Source organism: Anolis sagrei, chromosome 2, assembly GCF_037176765.1.
Source record: "Anolis sagrei isolate rAnoSag1 chromosome 2, rAnoSag1.mat, whole genome shotgun sequence".
NCBI lineage: Eukaryota > Metazoa > Chordata > Lepidosauria > Squamata > Dactyloidae > Anolis > Anolis sagrei.
Genome location: NC_090022.1, coordinates 187500059 through 187525813, shown reverse-complemented (window position 1 = coordinate 187525813; position 25755 = coordinate 187500059). Strand labels below are relative to the sequence as shown.

The following is a 25755-nucleotide window of genomic DNA, read 5'->3' as shown; positions in this document are numbered from 1 at the left end:
GATTAAGCAGCTTCACTCTCACAGAGACTCCTCTCACACCGAAGTTACACAGGAGCTTCACAAAGGAGCTTTACACACAATAGCCTTCGCACTGGAGCTTCACACAGTATCTTTACATACGAGGCCTTCAACCTGGGGCTTTGTCTCACTGAAGCTTCTCACACCAGACCTTCTCATACTCTGAGGAATTCTCACAGGCTAGGCCTACCTCACACAGAGGCTTCTCTCACAGACTAAAGTCTATCTCACACTGTGAGGCCTTCTCACAGACTGAGACTTTTCTTCCACTGAGGTTTACCTCAGACTGACAGCTACTATGCTACAGGCACACCTGCTTATATAGAACTGCAGCTTTTGCTCAGTCATTGTATTCATTTAACCCTTTCAGTGCTTGACTCACATTTTTGTAATTAAAGAATACTTCGTTAATTTTAAATATTTCTGAAAGGAACAATGTGATACTTTGAAAGCCAGTATGGCATAGTGCTGAACTAGGGCTCTGGAAAAACTCACTGTGTAATTTTGAGCAAGTCCCATTCTCTCAACCCCAGAGGAAGGTGTTGGTGTCAAAACTCCCCTGAATAACTCTAGCCAAGAAAACACCATGATATATTTACCTTAGGATTGCCATCTTGAGGGCACACAATAGCAGCAATCAAATATGCTCTCCATCCCATCTGTTAGGACAGTGGAAATAACTGAGGTGTTCTCTTGCTTGTTCCAGATGCAATAAAACTATTATTAAAACTTGATTTTTTTTAAAAAAAAATAAAAGGCTAAATGAGCTGATGAACTACTCTTGGACAAGCTAATGTAGATTGCAACATGTCTTCTCCTGGTTACGATCTATATTTCAGCGTTATATTTACACACACCCTCCAAACTTTCCTGAATTAATAATGATTGATAACGTATTGTCGAAGGCTTTCATGGCTGGAATCACTGGGTTGTTGTAGGTTTTTCAGGCTGTTCTAGAAGCATTCTCTCCTGACGTTTCACCTGCATCTGTGGCAAATATCCTCACAACCTCTCAGGATGCTTGCCACAGATGCAGGTGAAATGTCAGGAGAGAATGCTTCTAGAACATGGCCATACAGCCCGAAAAACCTATAACCCTATAATGATAACCTCATTTTTTTCTCTACCAAAGGAGACTCAAAGAGGCTAGCAACAAAAACTATAATTATGTGTGAATTAAAACCTAATCCATATAAACATTAAAACAGAATTAGAAAGACATTGTATGCTTTCTTTCTCAAATGCCTGCTTACCATATCAACAATGGTTTAAAGATTAGATTATGACTCTAGAGAGTTCAAATTTATGCTCGACCATGGAAACCCTCTGGGTGACTTTTGACATGTCATACTCTCTCAGCCTCAAAGGAAAAGAAAGGTAAACCCCCTCTGAACCAATCTTGCAAGGAAACCCCTTGATAGTTTTATTTCATGGCACCTAACAATAGTATTTGCTCTCTCCTCTCTCCCATCTGTCTGCTTCCCAAGAAATCCTCATCAACATCAGAGAAGAGGGGACAATTAGAAGCTCATGCATTAAAGGGTTCTGCCATTATCCTCTTCTTTCAGATAAGACAATAGGTATTTGGCGGCTGCTTCCTTGGCTCCAACAGTGCATGACTGGCTCCCCAGGGCCAGGAGATAGGAGCACACAAAAGGGGCCCAGCCAGGTGATTAGATCTCAGGGGAGGGCCTTTATTTACCTGAAAAGAACACATAAACACAGAATGCTGTGTAAGGAAAACTGGTCAGGAGGTGGAAGAAAGAGAAAGAATGCAAGATCTTTCTCTTTTTGACATGCACACTCATGGCCTCAGAGGAAGGCAAAAGCAAACTCAGATTCTGCCAAGAAATCCCCATGATAGGTTCACATGATAGGAACACATCATGCAATGTGCGGGGCTTGACAAATGCAAAGCTGGAGTGAAAATTGTTGGAAGAAACATCAACAAATTTAGATATGCAGATGACACCACTCTGATGGCCAAAAGCGAGGAGGAGCTGAGGAGCCTTCTAATCAAGGTGAAAGAAGAAAGCGCAAAAGCTGGGTTGTCGCTAAACATAAAAAAACCAAGATTATGGCAACAAGAATGATTGACAACTGGGAAATAGAGGAACAAAACGTGGAGGCCGTGACAGATTTTGTATTTCTAGGTGCAAAGATTACTGCAAACGCAGACTGCAGACAGGAAATCAGGAGATGCTTACTTCTTGGGAGGAGAGCAATGACCAATCTCAATAAAATAGTGAAGAGTAGAGACATCACACTGGCAACAAAGATACGTATAGTTAAAGCGATGGTATTCCCCATAGTCACCTACGGATGTGAGAGCTGGACCATAGGGAAGGCTGAGCGAAGGAAGATAAATGCTTTTGAACTGTGGTGTTGGAGGAAAGTTCTGAGAGTGCTGGGTTATTGTAGGTTTTTCCGGGCTATATGGCCATGTTCTAGAGGCATTTTCTCCTGACGTTTCGCCTGCATCTATGGCAAGCATCCTCAGAGGTAGTGAGGTCTGTTGGAACTAGGAAAATATCTGTGGAATGACCAGGGTGGGACAAAGGACTCATGTCTGCTGGAGCTAGGTGTGAATGTTTCTGAGTTCTGAGAGAAGATCCAACCAGTCCATACTCCAGGAAATAAAGTCCGACTGCTCATTGGTGGGAAGGATAGTAGAGGCAAAGATGAAGTACTTTGGCCACATCATGAGAAGAAAGGAAAGCTTAGAGAAGACAATTATGCTGGGGAAAATGGAAAAAGGAAGAGGGGCCAACCAAGGGCAAGATGGATGGATGGCATCCTTGAAGTGACTTGATTGACCTTGAAGGAGCTGGGGGTGGTGACGGCCGACAGGGAGCTCTAGCATGGACTGGTCCATGAGGTCACGAAGAGTTGGAAACGACTGTACAAATGAACAACAACAAAGGTTCACTTTAGGGTTGCCGTAAGTCAGAAATGATTTGAAGGCACACCATAAGAACACTTTACTCCCAAACCCTACATGAGCCAAGAATATGTTCTGAGACATGCCCAATCTGGCCATCTCCTTTGGGCCAGGGCTTCTTACTGCTCATTTCATCAAAGCAGCTGAAAACTGCCCCAAGGAACCCCAGGGGGGTGTAAATCTTATCTTGTACGGAAAGGCATCAAAGAAGGAAACAAACAAAAATGACTTGGCCAGAGGTAAGCAGAGTGCTTAGATCTTCCACACAAGTCAGAAGGAGGGGAAAGATACCTTCTGAATGGTCAAAACAGCCACAAATTGAATCTCACAAATACAAAGCTCTGACTAAAAGCAAGAACATACCTTTACTTTAAAAGCACACTGTGATTATATAACATATGTAGGTGTGCTTCTTTTTTTTTTTTTACTGGTTCTGCTCACAGTGCTGTGTTCAGCCTTTTGTGTTCTGTGGTCAAATGAAAATTAAAAACTAAGAGAAAAAAGGGGATGATAAAGGGAAACAAAGAATATCCCTCTGAAATAAAAACACAAACAGCAGTGTGCCACCAAACATTTTTGGGAGGCTTTTCTTCTTGGAATGACACAACATGGAATTATTTGTGGAATCCTGAAGAGGAGGATATTCACATATGTGAAGCATATCAGGTGTCCATAGCTCTGATGTTGTGAATATAAGTGGGTAAAAAATACAATTTGTTGTTGTTGTTATTGCGAGTTATTTCCAACTCATGGTAACCCTATGGTGAATGTACCACGGAGTTTCTTCGCATCATTGGTTCAGAAGGAATTTGCCTTTGTTGTCTTCTGAGGCTGAGAGAGTATAATTCACCCAAAGTCACCCAGTGAGTGTGGCGGCGCAATAGGTTAAACCCTTGTGCCATCTGAACTGCTGACCTGAAGGCTAGGTTGCCAACCTGAAGGCTGCCGGTTTGAATCTGTGAGATGGGGTGAGCTCTCATCTGTCAGCTCTAGCTTCCCATGCGTGAACATGAGAGAAACCTCCCAGCAGGATGGTAACACATCTGGGTGTCCCCAGGACAATGTCTTTGTAGATGTTCAATTCTCTCACACCAGAAGCGACTTGCAGTATGTTCTCAAGTCACTTCTAACACGATTTTTAAAAAGTGAGTTTCAGTGGACTGGGGATTTGAAATATAGTCTCCAGAATCATAGTTAAATGCTCAAACTGCTATGAGAAACTGGCTCTGTAGCAGATTTTGGAATAGATTAGATTAGGGGATGGGAGAATGGATGAAAATTTGGTTCCTTCTCCTTTCTTAGGAGTAAACTGTATATATAAAGTACACCCTCCCCCAAGCCAGAATACATCCATCTGCAATGGTGCCACACAGTTGGACTACTAATTGTATAACAAACAAACAAAGAAATGATCCAACTAAGACAGATGAAAATGGATTAAACTCTAACTGGAACACTCCCAGGAGTCCCAGGTTCTTTGATTTATGCTCTCAAAAGGAAAACATTGGGTAGACACAAAACAAATATATTAATTTTAAAAACCATTAAAAATGTGGAGCTTTGGCTATATCCAGATGAATTACAAAGACCAGAAAGGTTCTGATTTAGAGAATCCATATGTATTTTATTGATCCCAGATTGTTTATACCAGTTTCTCAGGTGGTTTTATTTTAATCCATTATAAAACCAGAAAGAAGAGGAGCAAATTATGAGTCTTTTTTAATCAGTCTGGATGAACCCTTTGTAAATTCAGATTAGAAGTAAGCTGGAAAGTTCACATTTTAAATGTAGAGTTTTCCACACGGAGTTCAGCCTCAACATCATTTTTTTTTAAAAAAAAGTTAGGTACTGCTGTGCAAGATATGTAAAAAATTATGTGATTGCTTTATGTATTGTCGAAGGCTTTCATGGCCAAAATCACTGGGTTGTTGTAGGTTTTTTGGGCTGTATGGCCATCTTCTAGAAGCATTTTTTCTTGATGCTTCACCTGCATCTATGGCAGAGGTCTGTTGGAAATCAAGCAAGTGAGATTTATGTATCTTTCTCCCACCCTGGACATTCGACTTGTATATAAACCTCATTTGCCTAGTTTCCAACAGACCTCACAACCTCTGAGGATGCCTGCCATAGATGCAGGTGAAACGTCAGGAGAGAATGCTTCTAGAACATGGCCATACAGCCCGAAAAGCCTACAACAACCCAGTGATTTTGGCCATGAAAGCCTTCGACAATACAGCCCCGAAGATATACAACAATCCAATGATTGCTTTAGCTTCGTAAAACGAATCCCTAAATATCTGAATGGCAGATCGCAACACATGAGAACTGCAAATTGCCTGTTGCCTTATGGCCACTTTATGTCATTCAGGGGTGGTTTTGCTGGTTTCTTTCCCTGAAACACAGTCTAAAGCACCTGATATTCATTGGTAATCTCTCATCCAAGTATTAACCAGGGTTGACTCTGGGCCCTTCCACACAGCCATTTAACCCAGAATATCAAGGCTGAATAACCCACAATACCTGCTTTGAAGTGGAATATCTGAGTCCACACTGCCATATATCATAATTCAAAACAATGTGGAATTTTAATGTATTGTCAAAGGCTTTCATGGCCGGAATCACTAGGTTCTTGTAGGTTTTTTCGGGCTATATGGCCATGGTCTAGAGGCATTCTCTCCTGACGTTTCGCCTGAATCTATGGCAAGCATCCTCAGAGGTAGTGAGTTTTATTCAGCTGTGTGGAAGGGGCCTCAATTTAGCTTCCAAAGATGAGGTTGGACCTGGAAAGCATAAGGCAAAGGGACTATAGATAACACTGGTTGAAGTGAAGGATTTATGCATTACAAGGGCCACATCCTTGACCCTATTTGTTCCATCTCTGGGAAAATGCCCTTCATTTGCCTCTGCATTATGAAAACTGGAAAGGAGCAAAGCATCTCCGGGCAGCCTGGCACAGGTCTCCGATCCCTCCAAGCGACTGAACAGACATGTTTTCCTGGGTTCCTTTATTGCTTCTGACAGCACCCGGCCAGCCTGCCTGGAGTCACACAGCATGAAGGCTTAGAACAAGCACACAGGACCAGCGACCAAAGAGCCAAAGCCAAGGCCACCCAAAGCTCGGAGAAGGCCTGCCCGGAAGCCGAACCGTCAGGCTTTTGAGGCATCATTAATCGAGATAAAGAGCGTGCTCTGCAACAGGTGGGAGCAGAGGGCAGGAAATAAATTCCACAGCAGGACAGGGCTCTCCCGCCTCCATGGACACAAGGAAGAGCCGCGACTGCCATAAATCCCCCCTGCGCTGACAGCCATCTGATGCTCGAACAGAGGGAACAATCCCAAACACATTCCCAGAGGGCAGGAGGCCAACGCAGCACCTTCACTGAGATGGGACAAACAGCATGAAATATGGCCATCCACCCCTGGGAATGGAGGGAAGTGTCCAGCCCCGTCCCTCTGGGGAACAAAACCAGGCAGGAAATCTGAATGTCAGGAGCTCAGCAACCACAGTCTTTCTGACTCAACTGTTTCTCCGGGAAGCAAGATGGGAGAAAGTGCTTCACAGCTTCAGTCACACAGAATAAGATGGCAGAATTTTGGATTGTATGACATCAGACTATAAATTGGGGACAGTTACTTGTTTAACAGATTTAAAGTTTTTGGATTTTCACTGCATGTAGTCGATTACCACATCAGAAATAAAGGTTTAGAATAATCTTGTCACACTTTGGAAGAGTTGTTTTTTGGATCACAACTTCTAGACTCTACAACCAGCAAGACAAATGGACATGCTGATTTTTTATTTACTTATTTATTTACTATGTTTATTGAGTAGCCCATTGGCCATATCAAAAACATTTGACAAACACATACACATACATTACAATATAAGTTAAATAAACAAGCTGTTAAAAAGGTTCTGATCTAGATCAAATATCTGTATCACCCCTACAGTGTACTCTAAACAACTCTGAATATTCAGTTCTTAGTTGTGTTGCTTTAAGTAGGAAACGAGCCGTTCTGTATAATATTTTAGCATTCTGGCTGGCCAATAAAAATGTAGTTTTGATATATGGATCCCAATGTGTTTTTTTAAAATAATGTATGGCTCAAGGCATTGGTTTCTCTCTTTCTTGTACAATTTACAACTATATCTATTTATTATATCCCACCTTTCTCTGAAGGCAGCTAACAATGACATGGGGAGTCTAGGAGTTGTCTTTGAAATGAAATGCAATGAAACTTTATTTACAGCCTGGCCTATCTTCCCGAAGGGACCCAGGGAGGCTCACAACAAAATACACAATGGCAAACATTCAATGCTGACAGTAATTTAAGCAAATCAAGAAACAAATCAAGAACAATTCAATAAATTATTAAACAACATAAATGAACAAGACATAATGTAATCCACATGATTACTAACATATTAAATCCTTAAAATATCATTTAAAATCTCTAAAATTAGACTAAAATAATTGGGGGAGAGATGGAAAACAGCAGTTTACCAAGGTGGCTGCTAGCAACTAGGTAAGGTGCAAATAGATATATTTACCATATATAATCGAGTATAAGCTGACCCAAATATAAGCTGAGGCACCTAATTTTACCACAAAAACTGGGAAAACATATTGACTGGAGTATAAGCCTAGGGTGGGAATATAGTAGCAACTGGTAAGTTTCAAAATGCAAATAGATACCAATAAAATTACATTAATTGAGGCATACAGTTTCTCCTCTCCTCTTGGCACAATAATCCAGTTCAGCATTAAAAATGTGCTGAAAAACTAGGCTTATACTTGAGTATATACAGTAATCCCCCCCCCCCCCCATAAGCTTGCATAGATATGTTTTTAATAGCTTTTTGAAGGAGAGGGGGGAGGAGGCCATTCTTAGTTCCAAGAGTTACGTTTCGAAAACCGTGACCATACTGCTTAGGGAAGATTCAAGGAGAAATATCCAAAAAGTAACTTTTCCAGGTTTAGACCTTTGCCTAGTGGCAAAGGTCTAAACCTGGAAACACAAAACACAATGTGTTTTCATTAAATTGGAAGACTCTGTGAACGACACCGAAGTGAAAACAAAACAGGATTCTGTGACTTCATTCTGTAATGTGTAGATTGGCTCTAAATTTTATTCACTCATGTATGAAAGCAAGGATCACACAGAAATTATGATAATTTGCATTTATCCCATCAAATATTTTGGGAAGTAGATCTATTTCCAGGTGTGTTATCTCACACAAATCAATAACACAGAAGTAAAGCCATATAGCCATTCCATTATGAAGTAAAATACCCATAATGGGTATGAAAATGAAATCAAAAACCTGGCCAGAGTCTGAGGGCCAAGAATAAAGGTAGTTTAATGTATTGTGGAAGGCTTTCATGGCCGGAATCACTGGGTTGTTGTAGGTTTTTTCGGACTATATGGCCATGGTCTAGAGGCCATATAGCCCTAAAAAACCTACAACAACAAAGGTAGTTGTCATAAACAAGCATAAATGGTTTACTGCAGAGCCTATGGGTGCTCTCCAAAGTCTCACATGGAGGACTCCCCTATCACCTGCTACTTGAACCTTTTCCAATTATCATGTATTTGGGATCAAATTGGGATTATTTCCAGTAGAAAGTGGAGGTCATGCCAGTCGCCAACATGCTGACAAAGACCACTTCCACACAGTTGAATAAAATCCCACAATATCAATATGGCAGTGTGGACTCAGATTAACCCAGCTCAAAGCAGATACTGTGGGTTATTCTGCCTTGATATTCTAGGTTATATGACTGTGTGGAAGGGCCCAAAGAAACGGGTGGTGTTTTACCGGCATGATATGGATGGCAATGTGGCATACATCTATTGGTCTGAAGTGAGGAGCTCAGACTTCCCAACACCATATGTCCAAAGTGGGACTCGGCGAAAGCAAAGATCAAAGGATTCATATGCTTCCTTTAATCAGTCCTGATTAGTACTTGGATGGAGGACCACCAAGACATGTTGGGTACTGAAGCCTCTATTTCAGAGGAAGGAACTGGCAAAACCACTTCTGAATATTCCTTGCCTTAAAACACTCCTAAATTATCAAACAACACCATATATTATTCACTCCCTGTGGTATATTCAAATCCTTCCCAACTCTCCCAGAATTGGGAATCTATGTTAAGTCACCATGTCCTTGACAGAATGCACATCTTCATTAGGAAATTGCTTTGGATTGCAATTTTAGGTATAGCTGTTTTTCTACACAATATATTCATGTAGTGAAAACCCCAAGGCAAAAATATTCAATGCTAAATAGCTTTTGCTGGGCAGACGTTACAACTGAATCACTTTTCTTGTGATTCACAGCAAAGTGCCTCCCTATCCTCCAATTTTGCAAGGAGTAACATGTTGCATTGTATTTCAAGGGGGAGGTGGGTGGTTGGACTGGATTCTTATATCAGCTTAAGAGGAACCTCTGTTTGCAGAGGGAGACAACCAACAGACAAGCAGATGCGATCCTCCATATAACTCTGGCACCCACACACCAGTTTAGCAAGATCGACGAGAAGAAAACATCCAAAAGTGAGTGCATAATGGCTTAATCATTTGTTGACTGTATTTTAACTAGCCTTTCAACACCGGTTCATGTGACAATCTATACAGTGAAACACACACATATGCACTTATGTCAATACATGTAACACTAGTAAAAAAAGAGTAAAGGGGGCAATAAAATAATCTTGGATCAAAATGGGGTTGCTAGTTTCAACTAGAAATGCAAATTGGAGATTAGAAGAAAAAAAAAACATTGTCCCCCTCTTTGTTTGGGCATTTCCTAACATTGTTTCATATTTTGGGTTTCTTCGGGAAAATTTTATTTTTAACAATGAAAATTCTAACTTAGGGTAAAAAGATTTTTGTAGAAATATCAGGAAACAAGTGGTTCTAAACTGGTGTAAAAAGACTTGGAATATGCCTACAGGGTGTCAAAAATCCATGTTATGTTGGAAGACCTCATCAGAATTGTTCCACTGTTGATCATACTAGGTCAGTGTTTCTCAACCAGAGGTTGTGAGGGGGTGTCAGAGGGGTCACCAAAGACCATCGGAAAATGCAGTATTTATGGTCATGGGGGTTCTGTGTGGGAAGTTTGGCCCAATTCTATCATTGGTGGGGTTCAAGGGACTCTTTGATTGTAGGTGAACTATAAATCCCAGCAATGACAACTCCCAAATGTCAAGGTCTCCAAACTCCACTGTTCTAATTTGGGCATACTGAGTATTCATGCCAAGTTTGGTCCAGATGCATCATTGTTTGAGTTCACAATGCTCTCTGGATGTAGGTGAACTACAACTCCAAAACTCAAAGTCAATGCCCACCAAACACTTCCAGTATTTTCTGTTGGTCTTGGAAGTTCTGTGTGCTAAGTATGGTTCAATTCTGTCCTTGGTGGAATTCAGAATGCGCTTTGTTTGTAGGTGAACTATAAATACCAGCAACTACAACTCCCAAAGACAAAATCAATTCCCCCCCCCCCACCCCACCAGTATACAAATTTGGGCGTATTGGGTATTTGTGCCAAATTTGGTCCAGTGAATGAAACTACATCTTGCATATTAGATATTTACATTATGATTCATAACAGTAACAAAATTACAGTTATGAAGTAGCAACGAAAACAATGTTATGGTTGCGGGTCCCCACAACAGGAGGAACTGTATTAAACTGGGAAGGTTGAGAACAACTGCACTGGGTGCATCAATACCAGGCATGGACAAACTTCGGTCCTCCTAGTGTTTGGACTTCAACTCCCACAATTCCAAACAGTTGGTAGGCTGTTAGGGTGTTGAAGTCCAAAACACCTGGAGGGCCAAAGTTTGCCCATGCCTGATCTACACTGTAAATTAATGCAGTTCAGCACTGCTTTTACTGCCATTGCTGAATGCTATGGAACAATGGGAGTTTTAGTTTTACAAGGTCTTTAGTTTTCTCTGCCCAAGACTACTGGTGCCTCACAAAATTATAAATCCCAGAATCCTATAGTATTGGACCATGACAGTTGGTAACATCAAACTGCATTAATTGTGCAGTGTAGATGCACCCACTGCCTCGCTAGAAGTTCAATCCTGGGTATGCAGTGACCAGGAAGAAAGCATGTGATCCAGGCTGATCACATGTTACATACAACTGAGCTTTTAAGACAACAGGGAAAGGCACGAAGCTAATGTGTAAATCAGGTCCAACTGGTTTATCATAGTAGGAACCAGAGAAGAAACATACTCCCTTTTCATTGATCTTGGGGAAATATTCAGTAGTAAACAAGAACATTCCTTGCATGAAAATAAAATCCAGTCTACTTAGGTCTGGGAAAGACCCTCGTCTGAAAGCCTGGAAAACTGCTGACAAAGATAGGGACAGGAAAGAAATGTGCATTTACTGATTTATTTTTTTAAAGACAGTTTATCTAATTTGTGGACTCCAAGACTATTAATCAGAGTGTGTGTACATCTTTCAGTTTCCTGTCATTGAGGGGAAACCACAAGCATTCGATGCTTTCTTTCCTTTTTGAATTACACACAAGTAAGTGCATGCAACTAAAATTATGTCAGCACATGGAACGGCCCTTGCATTTTATGATTCTTTTAAAAAGGCACACAGACACTCCTCTGGCGCTGCAACAATACCCAGGAATGTGTGTTTGCAGGGGTGGGAATGCATTGAGGAAATGCATGAGAGAGAAACTTCGTAACAAAATATGCACACATTTTTATGCAGGAAGAAAAAATAAACAGTTTCACAACCAGATATCAAACAAAGATAGGAGGAAAGGGCAGGATTAGCATAAATGGAACGAATTCAAGGCTCAGAGATTGCCCAAATCCCTATTCAGCAAAGACCAAGAATGGATACATTTTGGCCTATAATGTCCAAAAGATTGTGGGGGAAGCATGCTGAACCAAAGGAGGGAGGTTCCCACTCTTAGGGTAAATCTTCACTGTAGAATTAATGCAGTTTGACATCATTTTTACTGCCATGGCTCAATGCTGTGGAATTCTGGGAGTTGTAGTTTTATAAGCTCCTTAGCCTTCTCTGCCAAAGAATTCTGGTGTCACACCAAACTACGAACCCCAGATTTCCATAGCACTGCATCCCGGTAATTAAAGTGGCATCAAACTGCATTAATTCTAGAGTGTAGATGCACCCTTGGAGCACCAAAGCCCAAACTAGACAGGAGGAATGGTTTGAATTAGCCTAAGGGAACTTTTTTATGGCATTAAGGCAGCTCTTGTGCATAGAACACCCATAATTGTGGGACCAATATCCATCATTTTACCTATACACTTCGGACAAAATGTCTTCTCTAGGGACTTTCTAGATGCTACAGGCCAACAGAAAATATTCTTGGGCCAGAAGACCTTCATTTTAATAGAACTGCTATTATCTACAGTTTTGTGAATTTAAGGATGTCATATCCCTGTGGATGTGGGTTGTACTGTATACACATTGATGGATGGCATTTTAGATGCCAAGATGTTTGACTGTGTGGCTGCTATGTATCATTTATATATATATATATATATATATATATATATATATATAGATTTATGGTTTACGCAGGAAACAAAACAGACAACAGAAAAATGAAAAACAGAAAAAAATAAAATGTATAAGCTATACATTATTAATTCTGTATTCTTGTGATAATTTATTATGATTTTAGTTTCTTTGTCAATATTCCTGGATCGATGTGCATGCAATCTTTTAGCAAATCTGTCCACTTGCTTATCAAACTGTTGGGTTTCATCCCTGGGTTGACCATATGGTCTCCACCATTGTTCTCTTTTGCTTTTTCCATTCTTCCAGTAAGGAAGGATTTTGCCTCTCTCTAGGCAAAATGTAGCTGTGTGGACCTTTTAAAAAAACTTTTTACCTTTGATCTTTTCTTAGAAGATGAGATTTCGTAAGCTAGTCAGCTCCAAGACCTTTTCTATCAAGAATGTATTTCTTTTGCTTCAATAAATCTTCTGACTCTGCCATTCTAAGGAATAGGAGCTTATCCCAGCTCAACGTGTATAAGTTTCTGCTGGTTATGAAGTTTACTTCTGGTGCTCTGCTCTATTTATTGTGGAATCACCCCAACTGAGGGTTATTTTTGAGCCTGACAGCTCAGATTCCCTAACACAAACTATCTCTAGTAGTGCAGCATGGGAGGAAAAGGAATGGGTTCACGAATGCCGTTAAGTTTGCCTTGGGCAATGGCATCATCCCTGCTGAAGAGCAAACCTAGCAGTTTAAATCAATGTGATTTTGGCTCCATCTACACTGACCATGTATTGAAGTTTCAAACTGCTATTGAAGAAAGTGGTTTTGCTGTACAGATGATTAAATAGGAAATCCTAGAACTAGCTTGCCACCCAGATTGTGATTACGCAAACCGCAAAGCATTAAAGGTTTTCATTTGCACACTTTAATAGGAGTTTGTTGTCTGGCTGCTACAGTTTTAATCTAGCTTAAATGGTCAGTGAAGACGGGGCCTTTGACAACAGCAGCAACATCTCAAGAAAATGTACTCATCAAAGCTTCACATCCATTCACCTTTGTAAAGGATATCATTGTATAGTCCTATATGTTTAATTGATACTTTATTCAATGCTGAAATGTTGTCTTGGCCACTAATAAATAAATAAATATTACCTAAATGAAAAGTACTATACTGCAATGGTCATTTTTTTTTTAATCAAGGAAACATTGCCATCCTTTTTTTATCATGCCAGGAGCGACTTGATAAACTGCAAGTTGCTTCTGGTGTGAGAGAATTAGCCATCTTCTAGGACATTGCCTAGGAGACGCCCTGATGTTTATCATATTGTGGGAGGCTTCTCTCATGTCCCTACACGGGAACCTGGCGCTGACAGATGGGAGCTCATTCTGTCTCACGAATTCGAACCGCTAACCTTCGGGTCAGCAGTCCAGCCGGCACAACGGTTTAACCGACTGCGCTACCGCGGCTCATATTGCCATCCTAATAATCACTGTTTTATCTGTGTATCTTTTTTCCAACTGGATGTTTCACACCTATGCTTTCACTCCAAATTAATATTAAATCTTGTTTCTTGGCATTTCATGGACAATCATGTTTCTAAAAAATATATATTTAATATTAAATAAACTGATTTTAAATCAGGTTTTACAGAATGCTCAATTGCTGCTGTCATGTTCTCAGTGGCTCAGTAATTATTTAAATGGCTTTTCGGCTAAATCAGACCTTTCACTTCCGCACTAGGCTTTGTTATGCCTGCTGGGTTTGAACAAAATACAATGGGAAAAATATACTGAGGGAGGGATGTAATATATCTGTGGAAGAGTGTAAATTCAGTTGCAATTTCACTTGTAGCAGAGAGGAAGAGCGATGATTTATTAGCCTAGGAGCCTTACGCCTTGGGGAAGCCAGAGATCAGGACTTGGTACAAAAATATGGGTGATAAGGGTGTAATTTAAACAGAGAAAAGAGTTTACTGCCTGGCTTTGATCATGAGCGCCAACTGTGGAAACAGGGTCCCATAAATGTATTCAGGGCATCTATTAAATGGTGAGCTGTAATTCAAAAAGTTCTAAGCTAGTTGGGTCAGATCCAAAATTGGAAGATTCTACACTGGAAGTTTTTTGAACAGGAAAGGATTAGGAAGCCTCTTCTAGAGGCTCAAAAGAGCCACTGCTTCCACTTTAATGATCTTTTCCTTCCCTAATCTGGACCCCTCCATATGCTGTTGGAAATCCCACTTCAATCAACTCCAAAAGGGATATCCCAGTTGCTACTCAAGTGATATTTACTAAAAGCTTGAAAAACTGACAGTACATTCCACGAACAACAAGATAACTTGCTTCCAGTACCAGAAGTGATCCCGGTCCCTCTGGATCTTTGCTGCAGCCAGCCAATGTGGTCCTCAGATCTGGCTCTGGCCTTTGCGGGATCCTCTTTGTGTGGGTAGCCAGTTAAACCTGTCAGAAGGAGCAACCGGCAAAGGAATTCAGGGACCTGCTTGCATCAGAGCTGTGTTGCTTGTCACTGATATTTATTCATTTATATTCTGCCTTTTTTTCCTTTCTCCTTAGCCAGTGGTTCTCAACCTGTGGGTCCCCACGTGTTTTGGCTTACAACCCCCAGAAATCCAGGCCAGTTTACCAGCTGTTAGGATTTCTGGGAGTTGAAGGCCAAAACATCTGAGAATCACTGTCCTAAGAAGGCTCTCAACCTTTGGTCTCCAGGTGTTTTGAACTTCAACTCCCAGAAATCCCAGCCAGTTTACCGGTTGTTAGGAATTGTGGGAGGTGAACTCCAAAACACCTGGAGGAACAAAGGTTGAGAATCACTGCACTGAGTTCAAGGCAACATGCATAAGTCTCCTCCTCCCCATTTTATCTCACAACCATTCTATGAAGTAAGGCAATATAGGAAAAGAGTGGCTGACCTAAAATTACCCCGTGAGTTTTACTGGCCAATGGCAATTAAACCATATTTTGCTTAAGTCTCCGTCCAACCATCCAGTAATGAGCAAAAAGGGATACTAATCCACTGAACATGTCCTTTCTGAATATGATGCACCAAATTCCTATTTAAACCTCCCTGAGGCTGGCATTTTATGAAATTGAGAAAAGGAAATCCAAAGCTGTCAATTCTACATGATCACACAGGTGTTGGTGGCAGGCATGTAATCACTTAGACTTACAGTTTCCCTACATTAAGGACAATGCCTCAAATCCCTTATTTCACACTAACACACACCTATCTATGCTGTCAGGTTGTTTTGCAAATGGGGCTCAAGGTATTTTGATGCCTGGGGCGAAGAGCAAATTCTTCCCAATGGTGCACAGTACTATTTTGTGTTTGTGTGTGTGTCAGGAGCAACTTGAGAAACTGCAAATTGCTTCTGGTGTGAGAGAATTGGCCAGCGGACCTTGTCCAGCGGACCTTGTCCAGCGGACCTTGTCCAGCGGACCTTGTCCAGCGGACCTTGTCCAGCGGACCTTGTCCAGCGGACCTTGTCCAGCGGACCTTGTCCAGCGGACCTTGTCCAGCGGACACCCAGATGTTTGATGTTTTACCATCCTTGTGGAAGGCTTCTCTCAGATCCCCTCATGGGGAGCTCGAGCTCACAGAGGGAGCTCAACCCGCTCTCCCCAGATTTGAACCACTGACCTCTCGGTCAGCAGTCCTGCCGGCACAAGAGTTTAACCCACTGCACCACTGGGGGCTCCTAATGCAAAGTACTAATGCAAAGCATCCTAACATGTCCATGTTTTTTTGGCACATGAGAGAGAACCCCCCACATACTAAAATAATACAGCAACATAGCAAATAACTAGCCATTTGTTGTGCTTCTGCAATACCCCAAAACTGACTGCCTTTGTCAGCACTACTGCTTCTTTGACAATGCTGTCTCTTAGCTCAGAACTAAAAAATTAAAAGGGAAGCTCTTGCCCTGATCGTCTGTTTAAAGATCTATCAGGTAAGGAAAGGAGGGCAGGCGGGAGAACGGCTAAAACATAAACCAAATAAATCCATATAAAATCTGAAAAAGTATCTCAGCTCCCCAGCATCACCAATGGAAGGCTGCGAAGTTTGCCCAGCCTTAGTAACCTGAGCCAGTAAAATAACTTGAGCTAGGAGGAATGTGGGCCTCCCCGGCAACTGGCTATACTTTAAGAAGGCCCAACCCAGCTACAAAAACCCAGCATTAACCAGATCCTGCCTCAGTTCCACTATGGAGAATAAGAAGAGCTTGGAAATGCTACTTTTTTGGGGGTGACATGTATCTGCGAAAGAAAAAACTCAGGCGGCATGGGTCCAGAGGGATTCTGGATGCAGTTATTCAGATCAACAATGTCCCCAAATTCTGGAAAAGAAAGCCCAAGACTGCTAGCTCAGCTGGACAGGGAGGGAGAAGAGAGGCCCGCTTATCTGAGCAGCATCAGAGGCTGCTGACAAACTCAGGCAAGGCTCCTCTGAGGCCCTTGTCAGGCTGGGCTGTTATCTGGCCTGTCATTTCCTGGAGAGCATCACATTCTAGCCCACACTTAATCCTCTCTAAATAGCTTCTGTACACACCCAAATAACTTCTTGGAGCCACCCGGGGGAGGATAGGAAAGAAGAAGGGCCCTCTGTCCCTTTTTCTGTGTTTACAAACTATCCTATATCCAAAGGGATGGGTCAAGATAGAGAGAGAGATACATAGGGAGATATAGAATCATCCCACCAAAACACAAAGGGCAGAGAAATGCTGGAGGCTCAGCAGGAAATTATGGCTTCAGTTGAAAAGTTAGTGCACCTATCATGTTGCCTTCTTGCAGAAAGCTTGGAAACGTCATGTTTTTGGGGACTATAACCCCCAGGGTCTCTGGAGAGCAGAATTTTTTAAAAGGAACTTTTTCATGCTTTTGAGCTCTGCTATATTCCAATTCCTGGTTTCCACAAACACTCGTGGATTTATGCACAAGCCCTTGTCCTGCCCAACTAGTCTCAAATCTGCACATGCCCACTTTTTTCGGCTATTGGTTGTTTGTTGTGTGGTTCATGTTTTATGATGTCTTATATTGTTTTTACTGTTTTTAATATAGTTGACTGTTAAACCCCTGTGCTGGCAGGACTGAAGACCAACAGGTTGCAGGTTCGTATCTGGGGAGAGCGCAGATGAGCTCCCTCTATCAGCTCCAGCTCCTCATGAGGGGACATGAGAGAAGCCTCCCACAAGGATGGTAAAAACATCAAAAACATCCAAGCATCCCCTGGGCAACGTCCTTGCAGACGGCCAATTCTCTCACACCAGAAGCGACTTGCAGTTTCTCAAGTCACTCCTGACACAACAAAAAAACACCCCAAAAGCTCTGTAACCTTTGTTTATATTCAGCTTGGTCCCCATGTAAGCCGCCCTGAGTCCCTTTAGGGAGATGGAGGCAGGATACAAGAATAAAGTTGTTATTGTTATTATTATTATTATTATTATGTGGCTTACAGTCTTTATGTTGCTTACGAAGCAAAGTAGGAAAAACGAATGACAATGGCAGGAGATGCTCGGTAATGGAAATACATGCCTCTATCATAAGGACCAGATTTATCATTAGTGAGGTAGATGCTTCAGGCACCAGATGCCAGGAGGTGTCAGGAAGATTTGGGAGATGAAAACCGATTGCTAAGACCTGCCCTGTGACCTATAGGCTAGCTGTTGGCTTCAGGTATGGGAGACAATACTTTCCTATTATCGGCAAGAAAGAGTCAGCTTTTGCACATAGGATAGATGAGGGCACTATCTTGTTTCACCATGCCTCAGGCAGCAAAATGTGTTGGGCTGACCCCAATCGTTCATCCACAAACAAGGAGGCAGCCCCTGAAACTGTATTTATTTATTTAGTTATGGTATTTATATACCACTTTTCTCACCCCTGGGAGGACTCAAAGCAGGGGACTGTATCGCTCAGAGGGGACATGTTATCTTTGGAACTCAATCAAAAGTGGACTCTAGTATCTGCTCAGAATATACTATGCAAGTCATTGTGAGCCCCCCCCCCCCAAATATAAAGCTCAATTTGGAACTTTCTGGCTCAGTTCCATATTTACAGAAAACTAAAAATATACAACCGTGATGTCCTAACACCTAACAGACACATCAGATGGATTATGATTAAACAGAAGGGATAGATTCAACCTCTGCATTCAGAGAACGTATAGCAAGTACAGAAAGTACTTGCTCACTACCTATGAGGATGCTTGCCATAGATGCAGGCGAAACGTCAGGAGAAATGCCTCTAGAACATGGCTCTATAGCCCGAAAAAACCCACAAGAACCTAGTACAGAAAGTGTCTTATCGGCACCCTCCAAAACCTACTTTTGTGCCATTTGTGGCATGATTTGGTAGCACTTTTCATTTGCCTGAAAGCTCCTGAAATCTACCAAAAACCCATGCATAAACTACCCTCTGCATCCTCCCAAACGCAAAATGCCTTCCCAATCACCTAAGCCCCAAATATTATTTTTTCAACAATTTATCAACAAAAATGGCAAGTGTTGTGTCACCATTTAGGACAATATAAGGCTGAGATTTGGTTGAAGTGAACAGGGAGATGTGGGATGAAGTACACAATTGTCTATACCTGCAATACACCTATGGTGGTTGGGAGTGATAATAGCTTAATCCAAAACATCTGAAGAGCACCAAATTCGAAAGGACTGGTCACGCCATACGGGCAGCAAACAAATAGCATGTTAAAGCTGAGAAGTACAAATTATCTTCATTTTGTTTTACTGTCTTCAAAGCTCATGTGGAGAAATATTGTCTCCCCTTCCATTTTTGACTTCAAATCCCAGAATCCTTGGTGAAAACGAGCAACAACATGAGATTATGGTCCTTGCTGGACCTAACATCTGAAGGGCCAAAAGTTCCCTATCCCTGTGTTAAACAAAGATCTATTATTTTTATACCAGCGATCTTTCAAACCAGGTTCTAGATATGGAGTCCTGCTAGAACAGTGGTTCTTTGCTTTTGGTGCTCCAGATGTTTGAGACCTCAGGTCCCAAAATTCCTGCACAATGACTTTACTGGCCGGGATGTCTGGAAGTTGATGTCCAAAACATCTGGAGGATCAAAAGTTCAGAACCACTGTGAGCAAAGATTGCATATTACTAAGAAGCCAATAAAGTTTTGCTAGGCTGAAAGTGGCTCACATCAGCCAGAGTTAAGGTTTTCAAACTCTGGCATTGTTCTTGTATCTTTACATCTGCTGGTTAATAAACCAAACACGTGTTTCAGATTACCATGCGATATATAGATATGAGTCTACAGCCAACCCGAAATCATAGAAATACTGCAAGCTAGACAACATGAAATTAAAAGAAAAACTTTCACATTTGATCTTTGATAAATTAGTTTCATATGCCATTCCAATTTTTTTAATGTGACAGTTACCCGAATGCCAGTATACCTAGTCATATATTCAAGACCTAATAACAAAGGCTAAAGAGAAAGATATTGAAAGACCCACAACTGTATGGTTGACCTCTGCTAGAATCTGAACCCCACCCCCACCCCAAAAATCAAAGTGGCAACTAAATCAACTAAGCAAAAGAAGAGGGAAATATATATATATACACATAGTTGTGAAATAATGGATACATTTTCTAGTATTTTATTTATTGTATCAGAAGCGAACCGAGGGTACAGCTGTAATGTATTTTAAAAACACAAAGTTTGAAAACTTGGCATTATACTAAATGTCCTTTGACCATTAGCTAGCCACTTGGAGTGCCTCTGGTGTTGATATGAGAAGGTCCTCCATTGTGCATGTGGCAGGGCTCAGGCTGCATTGTAATAAGTGGTCTATGGTCTGCTCTTCTCCACACTTGCATGTCGTGGACTCTATTTTGTGGCCCCATTTCTTAAGGTTGACTCTGCATCTCATGGTGTCAAAGCACAGTCTGTTTAGTGCCTTCCAATTCGCCCAGTCTTCTGTGTGCCCAGTGGGGAGTCTCTCATTAGGTATCAACCATGGCTTGAGGTTCCGGGTTTTAGCCTGCCACTTTTGGACTCTCACTTGCTGAGGTGTTCCTGTGAGTATGTTTTCTAGTGGGTTAACATCAGAGCTAGAACTTCTTCAGACATTCCTGGACTTTATTCCCTAGCAGTCAACCTCTGCCAGTGTAGCCAATGGTGAAAGAGGATGGGAACAGCGGTTATTTATTTATTTACATTTATTTACCCCGCCCTTCTCACCCTCCAAGGGGGGGACTCAGGGCGGCTTACATGGGCAACAATTCAATGCCATAATATCAATACAACAACATAAAATTAAATACATAGAAAATTAACAATAACATTAATTAAAATAACATATTCATATACTAACATAGTAGCCTAATCAGAATCACATATCCATTTCCAATTGTCATAATCCTGTGGTCCGGTTTAGTGTCTAAGTGCTGCTATGTCCACTAGCCAAAAGCCTGGCTCCAAAACCATGACTTTAGTTTTTTCCTAAAAGTGAGGAGGGAGGATGCCGATCTAATCTCACTGGGGAGCTAATTCTACAAGCGGGGGGCCACCACTGAGAAGGCCCTGTCCCTCGTCCCCACCAGACGCGTTTGTGACGCCGGTGGGACCGAGAGCAGGGCCTCCCCAGTAGATCTTAAATTACGAGGTGGAACGTAGAGAGAGATACGTTCGGATAAGTAAGCTGGGCCAGAGCCGTATAAGGTCCATTTCATTGACATCTTGAAGGATGGAGCTTTCCTGTCTCCGGAGTAAGTTAAAAATTTGTTCTTTCAAATCCAAGCCAAAATTACATGTAGTCTGTGACAAACCTAGGACACCCTTCACTATACAAAGTGTTTTAAAAGATGCCTGCCTTGTTTACAAACTTGAGTGTCACTTTGAGCATCAGTGTCTGACTCTTATCTGACATTTCTTGCAACTGATCCACCAGCAGTCCCTGAGCTGCTCAGTAAAGAAACAAGCAAGCAAAAGAAACAGACTGAACAGCCCCTTTCCCAAATGCCACCCCCCCCCCCCCAATACATACACTGCATACACTTTTGTCTCCCTACCAACCCCAGGAGTCAGAGCAAGGGATCCATCAGCACTCCCCAAATTAGGGACCTCTTTCTTCCAACACCACATAACCCAGGGATAGGAGTGATTGGAGGGCTTTAAAAATCTAAATTGCTGAAATTGAGGAAATTCCTGCCCTCGCCTTGCCAGAGCTTCAAACAAGCCATTTATAACCAGCCGTAAAATGTTTGCAGCTGGGATGCTATATAAGCCATTTGTCTCAGCAATGGCATTCCTGACGGCCGACAGCATGTCCCACACATGGAAATGCACACACACACAAACACAGAGGACTGACTTTACCAAGAGAGAAAGTGGAGAAACCATCTCAGGAAATAGATAGAAGTCACAAAAGATAGGAAGGCAGCCCCTAACCATTTCCAGCATAGATCCCCTTGGAAAAATCCAACAGGATCCAGTGATCAGAGTTCTTGGCTGCCTAAGAAAACCTTATGAAATTCATGAGACCATCATTAGTCAACAGGCAACTTGAATGCTCAACCACACACCTCACTGCAACACTGCCCCCAGTCATACACTACTAGATATACCGCCAATGTTGTAAGGATGAAGGGAAGATTCATACATAGAATTGTGTGCTCATAGAAGAAAGGCAAAAGTGAAATGTAACTAGCAATTAAAATAATTTTCCCCCACATTCCAACCAAGCTGCCCTGACTCCCTAAGCTAGCTTGTTGTTCCCATCTGTAGTAAGCGGACACCATCTCATTACTGGTGTTGAAGTAAGAATCTGTTACCAATTCTTCCTGGATTCTGTGTTGGGGAAATGGTAGAGTGCTACCTTTGCTTCAGGCAGGCAAACACCTTGGGCTTAGCCCTGTTGCTATGCCTTGAAGTCATTTCAGACCTATGGCAACCCAAATGCAAAAGTATGAGAGGGATGACACTGTTTTCCTCTAGAGCTGATTTTTTTTCATGTCAGGAACAACTTGAGAAACTGCAAGTCGTTTCTGGTGTGAGAGAATTGGCTGTCTGCAAGGACATTGCCCCGGGGACGCCCAGATGTTTTGTTATTTTACTTTCCTTGTGGGAGACTTCTCTCAGGTCCCTGCATGGGGAATTGGAGCTGACAGAGGGAGCTCAACCTGCTCCCCCCAGATTCGAACCGCTGACCTGTCAGTCAGCAGTCCTACCAGCACAAGGGTTTGACCCATTATGCCACCAGGGGCTCCCTCTAGAACTGAGAGTGTACGCTTTGTCAAACACACCTATACCAAACACTGATATACGTTATTGATGTATACTTTCAAGTCATTGATATATACCTTAGGTGACCCTAAGATGAACTACCATAAGGTTGTTGTTGGGTTTTTTGGCAATATTTGTTTGAATCGGTTTGCCACTGCTAAGAGAGTGTGCCTTGCCCAAAGTCCCCCCAGTGGGTCTTCATGTCTGAGTGGGGATTTGATCCCTGGTCTCCTGAGTCATAGTTTGGTGCTCAAACAACTACACTACACTGGCTCAGACACTCAACACATATTACATGCTTTGACTTCTCACCCCACCCCATCTATTCAGTATGCTTCCTGAACTTGCTCACTACACTGCTACAAGCATGTGACACAAATTCCTTCAACCCAAACAAAAACAAAAAATACTATGCTCACGCATGCTCTCTTGATTTGAAGCATGCTATGCATGTATATATCATGCAAAAATCACAAGTACAGCACAAACCTAACCTCAAACCAACATAGTTCTCAAACCTAGTATGACTTTTTGCAACTTTAAAGGCCACACCCTGCTTTGTTGGGGGGGGGGGGATGACTTTTTGTTGTTTATTTCAGATGAAATCAGAGATTCTTGAGAATTTTCTACCACGACAAACTTTATTGTGCAATAGAAACAGAAAATTGTGTGGGATAGAGGAAACCACACCTACAATTTTCTAGCACTGGAAAAAATGATTAATACTTATTATATTCACTAGTCTAATTCGGCAGCCAATTGATCCAATTCGATTTCTTAAATGTAATATTCCCTCCTCCATAGGATCAGGTCAGTGGGGAGATGTGGGTTATCGGAGTCCACACTGCCATATATTCTAGTTCAAAGCAGAAAATGTGGGATTTTATTCAGCTGTGTGGAAGGGGTCTAAGAGACCAGATCTGTTCTAGAGCCTCAAGATCTAGAAGTTGCTGAAAGCATCAGTGGTACAAATGAAACAGTCAATAATGACGCCTGCAGGCTGTGAACTAAGGAAAGAAAAATGCAGAGTGCCACAATGATTCACTTGCAAGAAGGAAAGATGCTGCAGTTCCGCCTGCCTACCTATTTATTTATTTATCATATTTATATACCGCTTTTCTCAGCCCGAAGGCAAATCAAGGCGGTTTACAATTGGCAATCAATGCCTTCAACAACATAAAATATTATTTAAAACATTGAAATATAATATAGACCATATAAAAACAGCAGAAACAAATAAAAACACAAGTCCTCAGCGTCTCATTATTAAAATAATTTCCCTAATTTAGATCCTTCCGTGGATCTAAATTAGCCTGTTACACTGCATTTGCAAATGCTTGCTCAAAAAGCCAGGTTTTAACTCTTTTTCGAAATGTTAGGAGGGAGGGGGTCGGTCCGATATCCCTAGGGAGGGCGTTCCATAGCCGAGGGGGCGCTGCTGAGAAGGCCCTGTCTCTCGTCCCCGCCAATCGCATCTGCGAAGGAGCTGGGACCAAGAGCAGGGAGAGATGCGTTCGGACAGGAAAGCTTGGCCGGAACCGTTTAGGGCTTTAAAGGCTAAAGCCAGCACTTTGAATTGTGCCCAGTAGCAAACTGGAAGCCAATGGAGTTGGCACAACAGAGGAGTTTTGTTATCAGAGGGGGCCGATCTGATATCTCTAATATCCCTAAGGAGGGTGTTCCATAGCCGAGGGGCCACCCCACCTACGCTGAGAAGACCTTGTCTCTCGTTCCTGCCAATCGCATCTACCTACCTCAAAACCATCCCCTGTGGCTCACAAACCCTAATGTCGCAGGTGAGGAGAGAATCAAGCTAAGATTATTCCGCGACAGCAGAAAAAAGCACTCTGTCCATGCCCAGAGACACTCTTCCCAGGTTTTCAACAGACAATGGCCTATCCTCACAAAATGTAAATACAAAATGATCGAAACAGCTCAATGCCATGAAATCCTCCAGTCCTCCTGATGTGTGGGTTGTAGGCTTTGTTGTCATTGTGCATAGGAAATCCAGGGAGAGGCACTTCTCCTCTTGAAGCCTCTGAACTCAATTTTAAACTTTGGGGGGGGGGGGGGAGGGGTTATTTATTTATTTGCTAGCCATCCCCTGCCACACGTTGCTGTGGCCCAGTCTGGTGATCTGAAAAATAAGAAAGCGTTGGTTCCTAATATATGTAATTTCTTTATGCTTGTGGGTAAACAGTATTTCTTGCTGTTTCTTTGTCAGTGTGGATGTGGAGATTGTCTGGTTGGCCTAATCTGGAACGTATAATTGTCCTTCTTTAGGGGTCCCTTTCAAATCTATGATACTATATCTGTGTGTGTGTGCGCGCACACGTGTGAATCATATATATCTATGTATATCTATGGCAAGATGCCTCTTTGTCAGGAGGGTTCTGATTACATTTTCTTGGCCTGGTGAAGGGAGTTGGACTGGATGGCCTTAAGTATTTTCTCTTGATAGTGGGGGTTTCTGTGTGGGTGTCGTTGGTGGGGTTCAGGATGCTTTTTGATTGTAGGTGAACTATATATCCCAGCAACTAAAACTCCCAAATGTCAAGGTCTATTTCCCCCAAACTCCATCTGTGTGCATATTTGGGCATATGGAATATTCATACAAAGTTTGGTGCAGATCGATCATTGTTTGAGTCCACAGTGCTCTCTGGATGGAAGTGAACTACAACTCCCAAACTCAAGGTCAATGCCCACCAAATCCTTCTAGTGTTTCCTGTTGATCATGGGAATTTTGTGTGCCACATTTGAATCAATTCCATCATTGGTGGAGTTCAGAATGCTCTTTGATTATATAAATCACAACTACAACTCCCTAATGACAAAATCAATGTTTTTTGAGTGATGGTCACTCCTTGGGTTAGTAGGCATCTTGTGGCCAAATTTGGTGTCAATTTGTCCAGTGGTTTTTGAGTTATGTTAATCCCACAAACGAACATTACATTTTTATTTATATAGATTTATTATTTGCCGGGCTTTTATCCTGCCCTTCTCAACCCTAT

At 41.9% G+C, this 25755-nt stretch overlaps 1 protein-coding gene across 5 annotated transcripts in view; it reads right to left on the bottom strand.

The window, feature by feature from the left end:
- RARG (retinoic acid receptor gamma) overlaps positions 1-25755 on the bottom strand; it is a 179415-nt gene that overhangs the window by 26134 nt on the left and 127526 nt on the right. For 3 of the 5 annotated variants that reach the window (XM_060762922.2, XM_067464261.1, XM_060762923.2), the window contains one exon: positions 14831-14938. The exons of the other annotated variants lie outside the window; for them this stretch is intronic. In XM_060762922.2, the coding sequence (XP_060618905.2) occupies positions 14831-14938 (108 nt within the window). The remainder of the gene's footprint in view (positions 1-14830; positions 14939-25755) is intronic. 5 annotated transcript variants of the gene reach the window in all.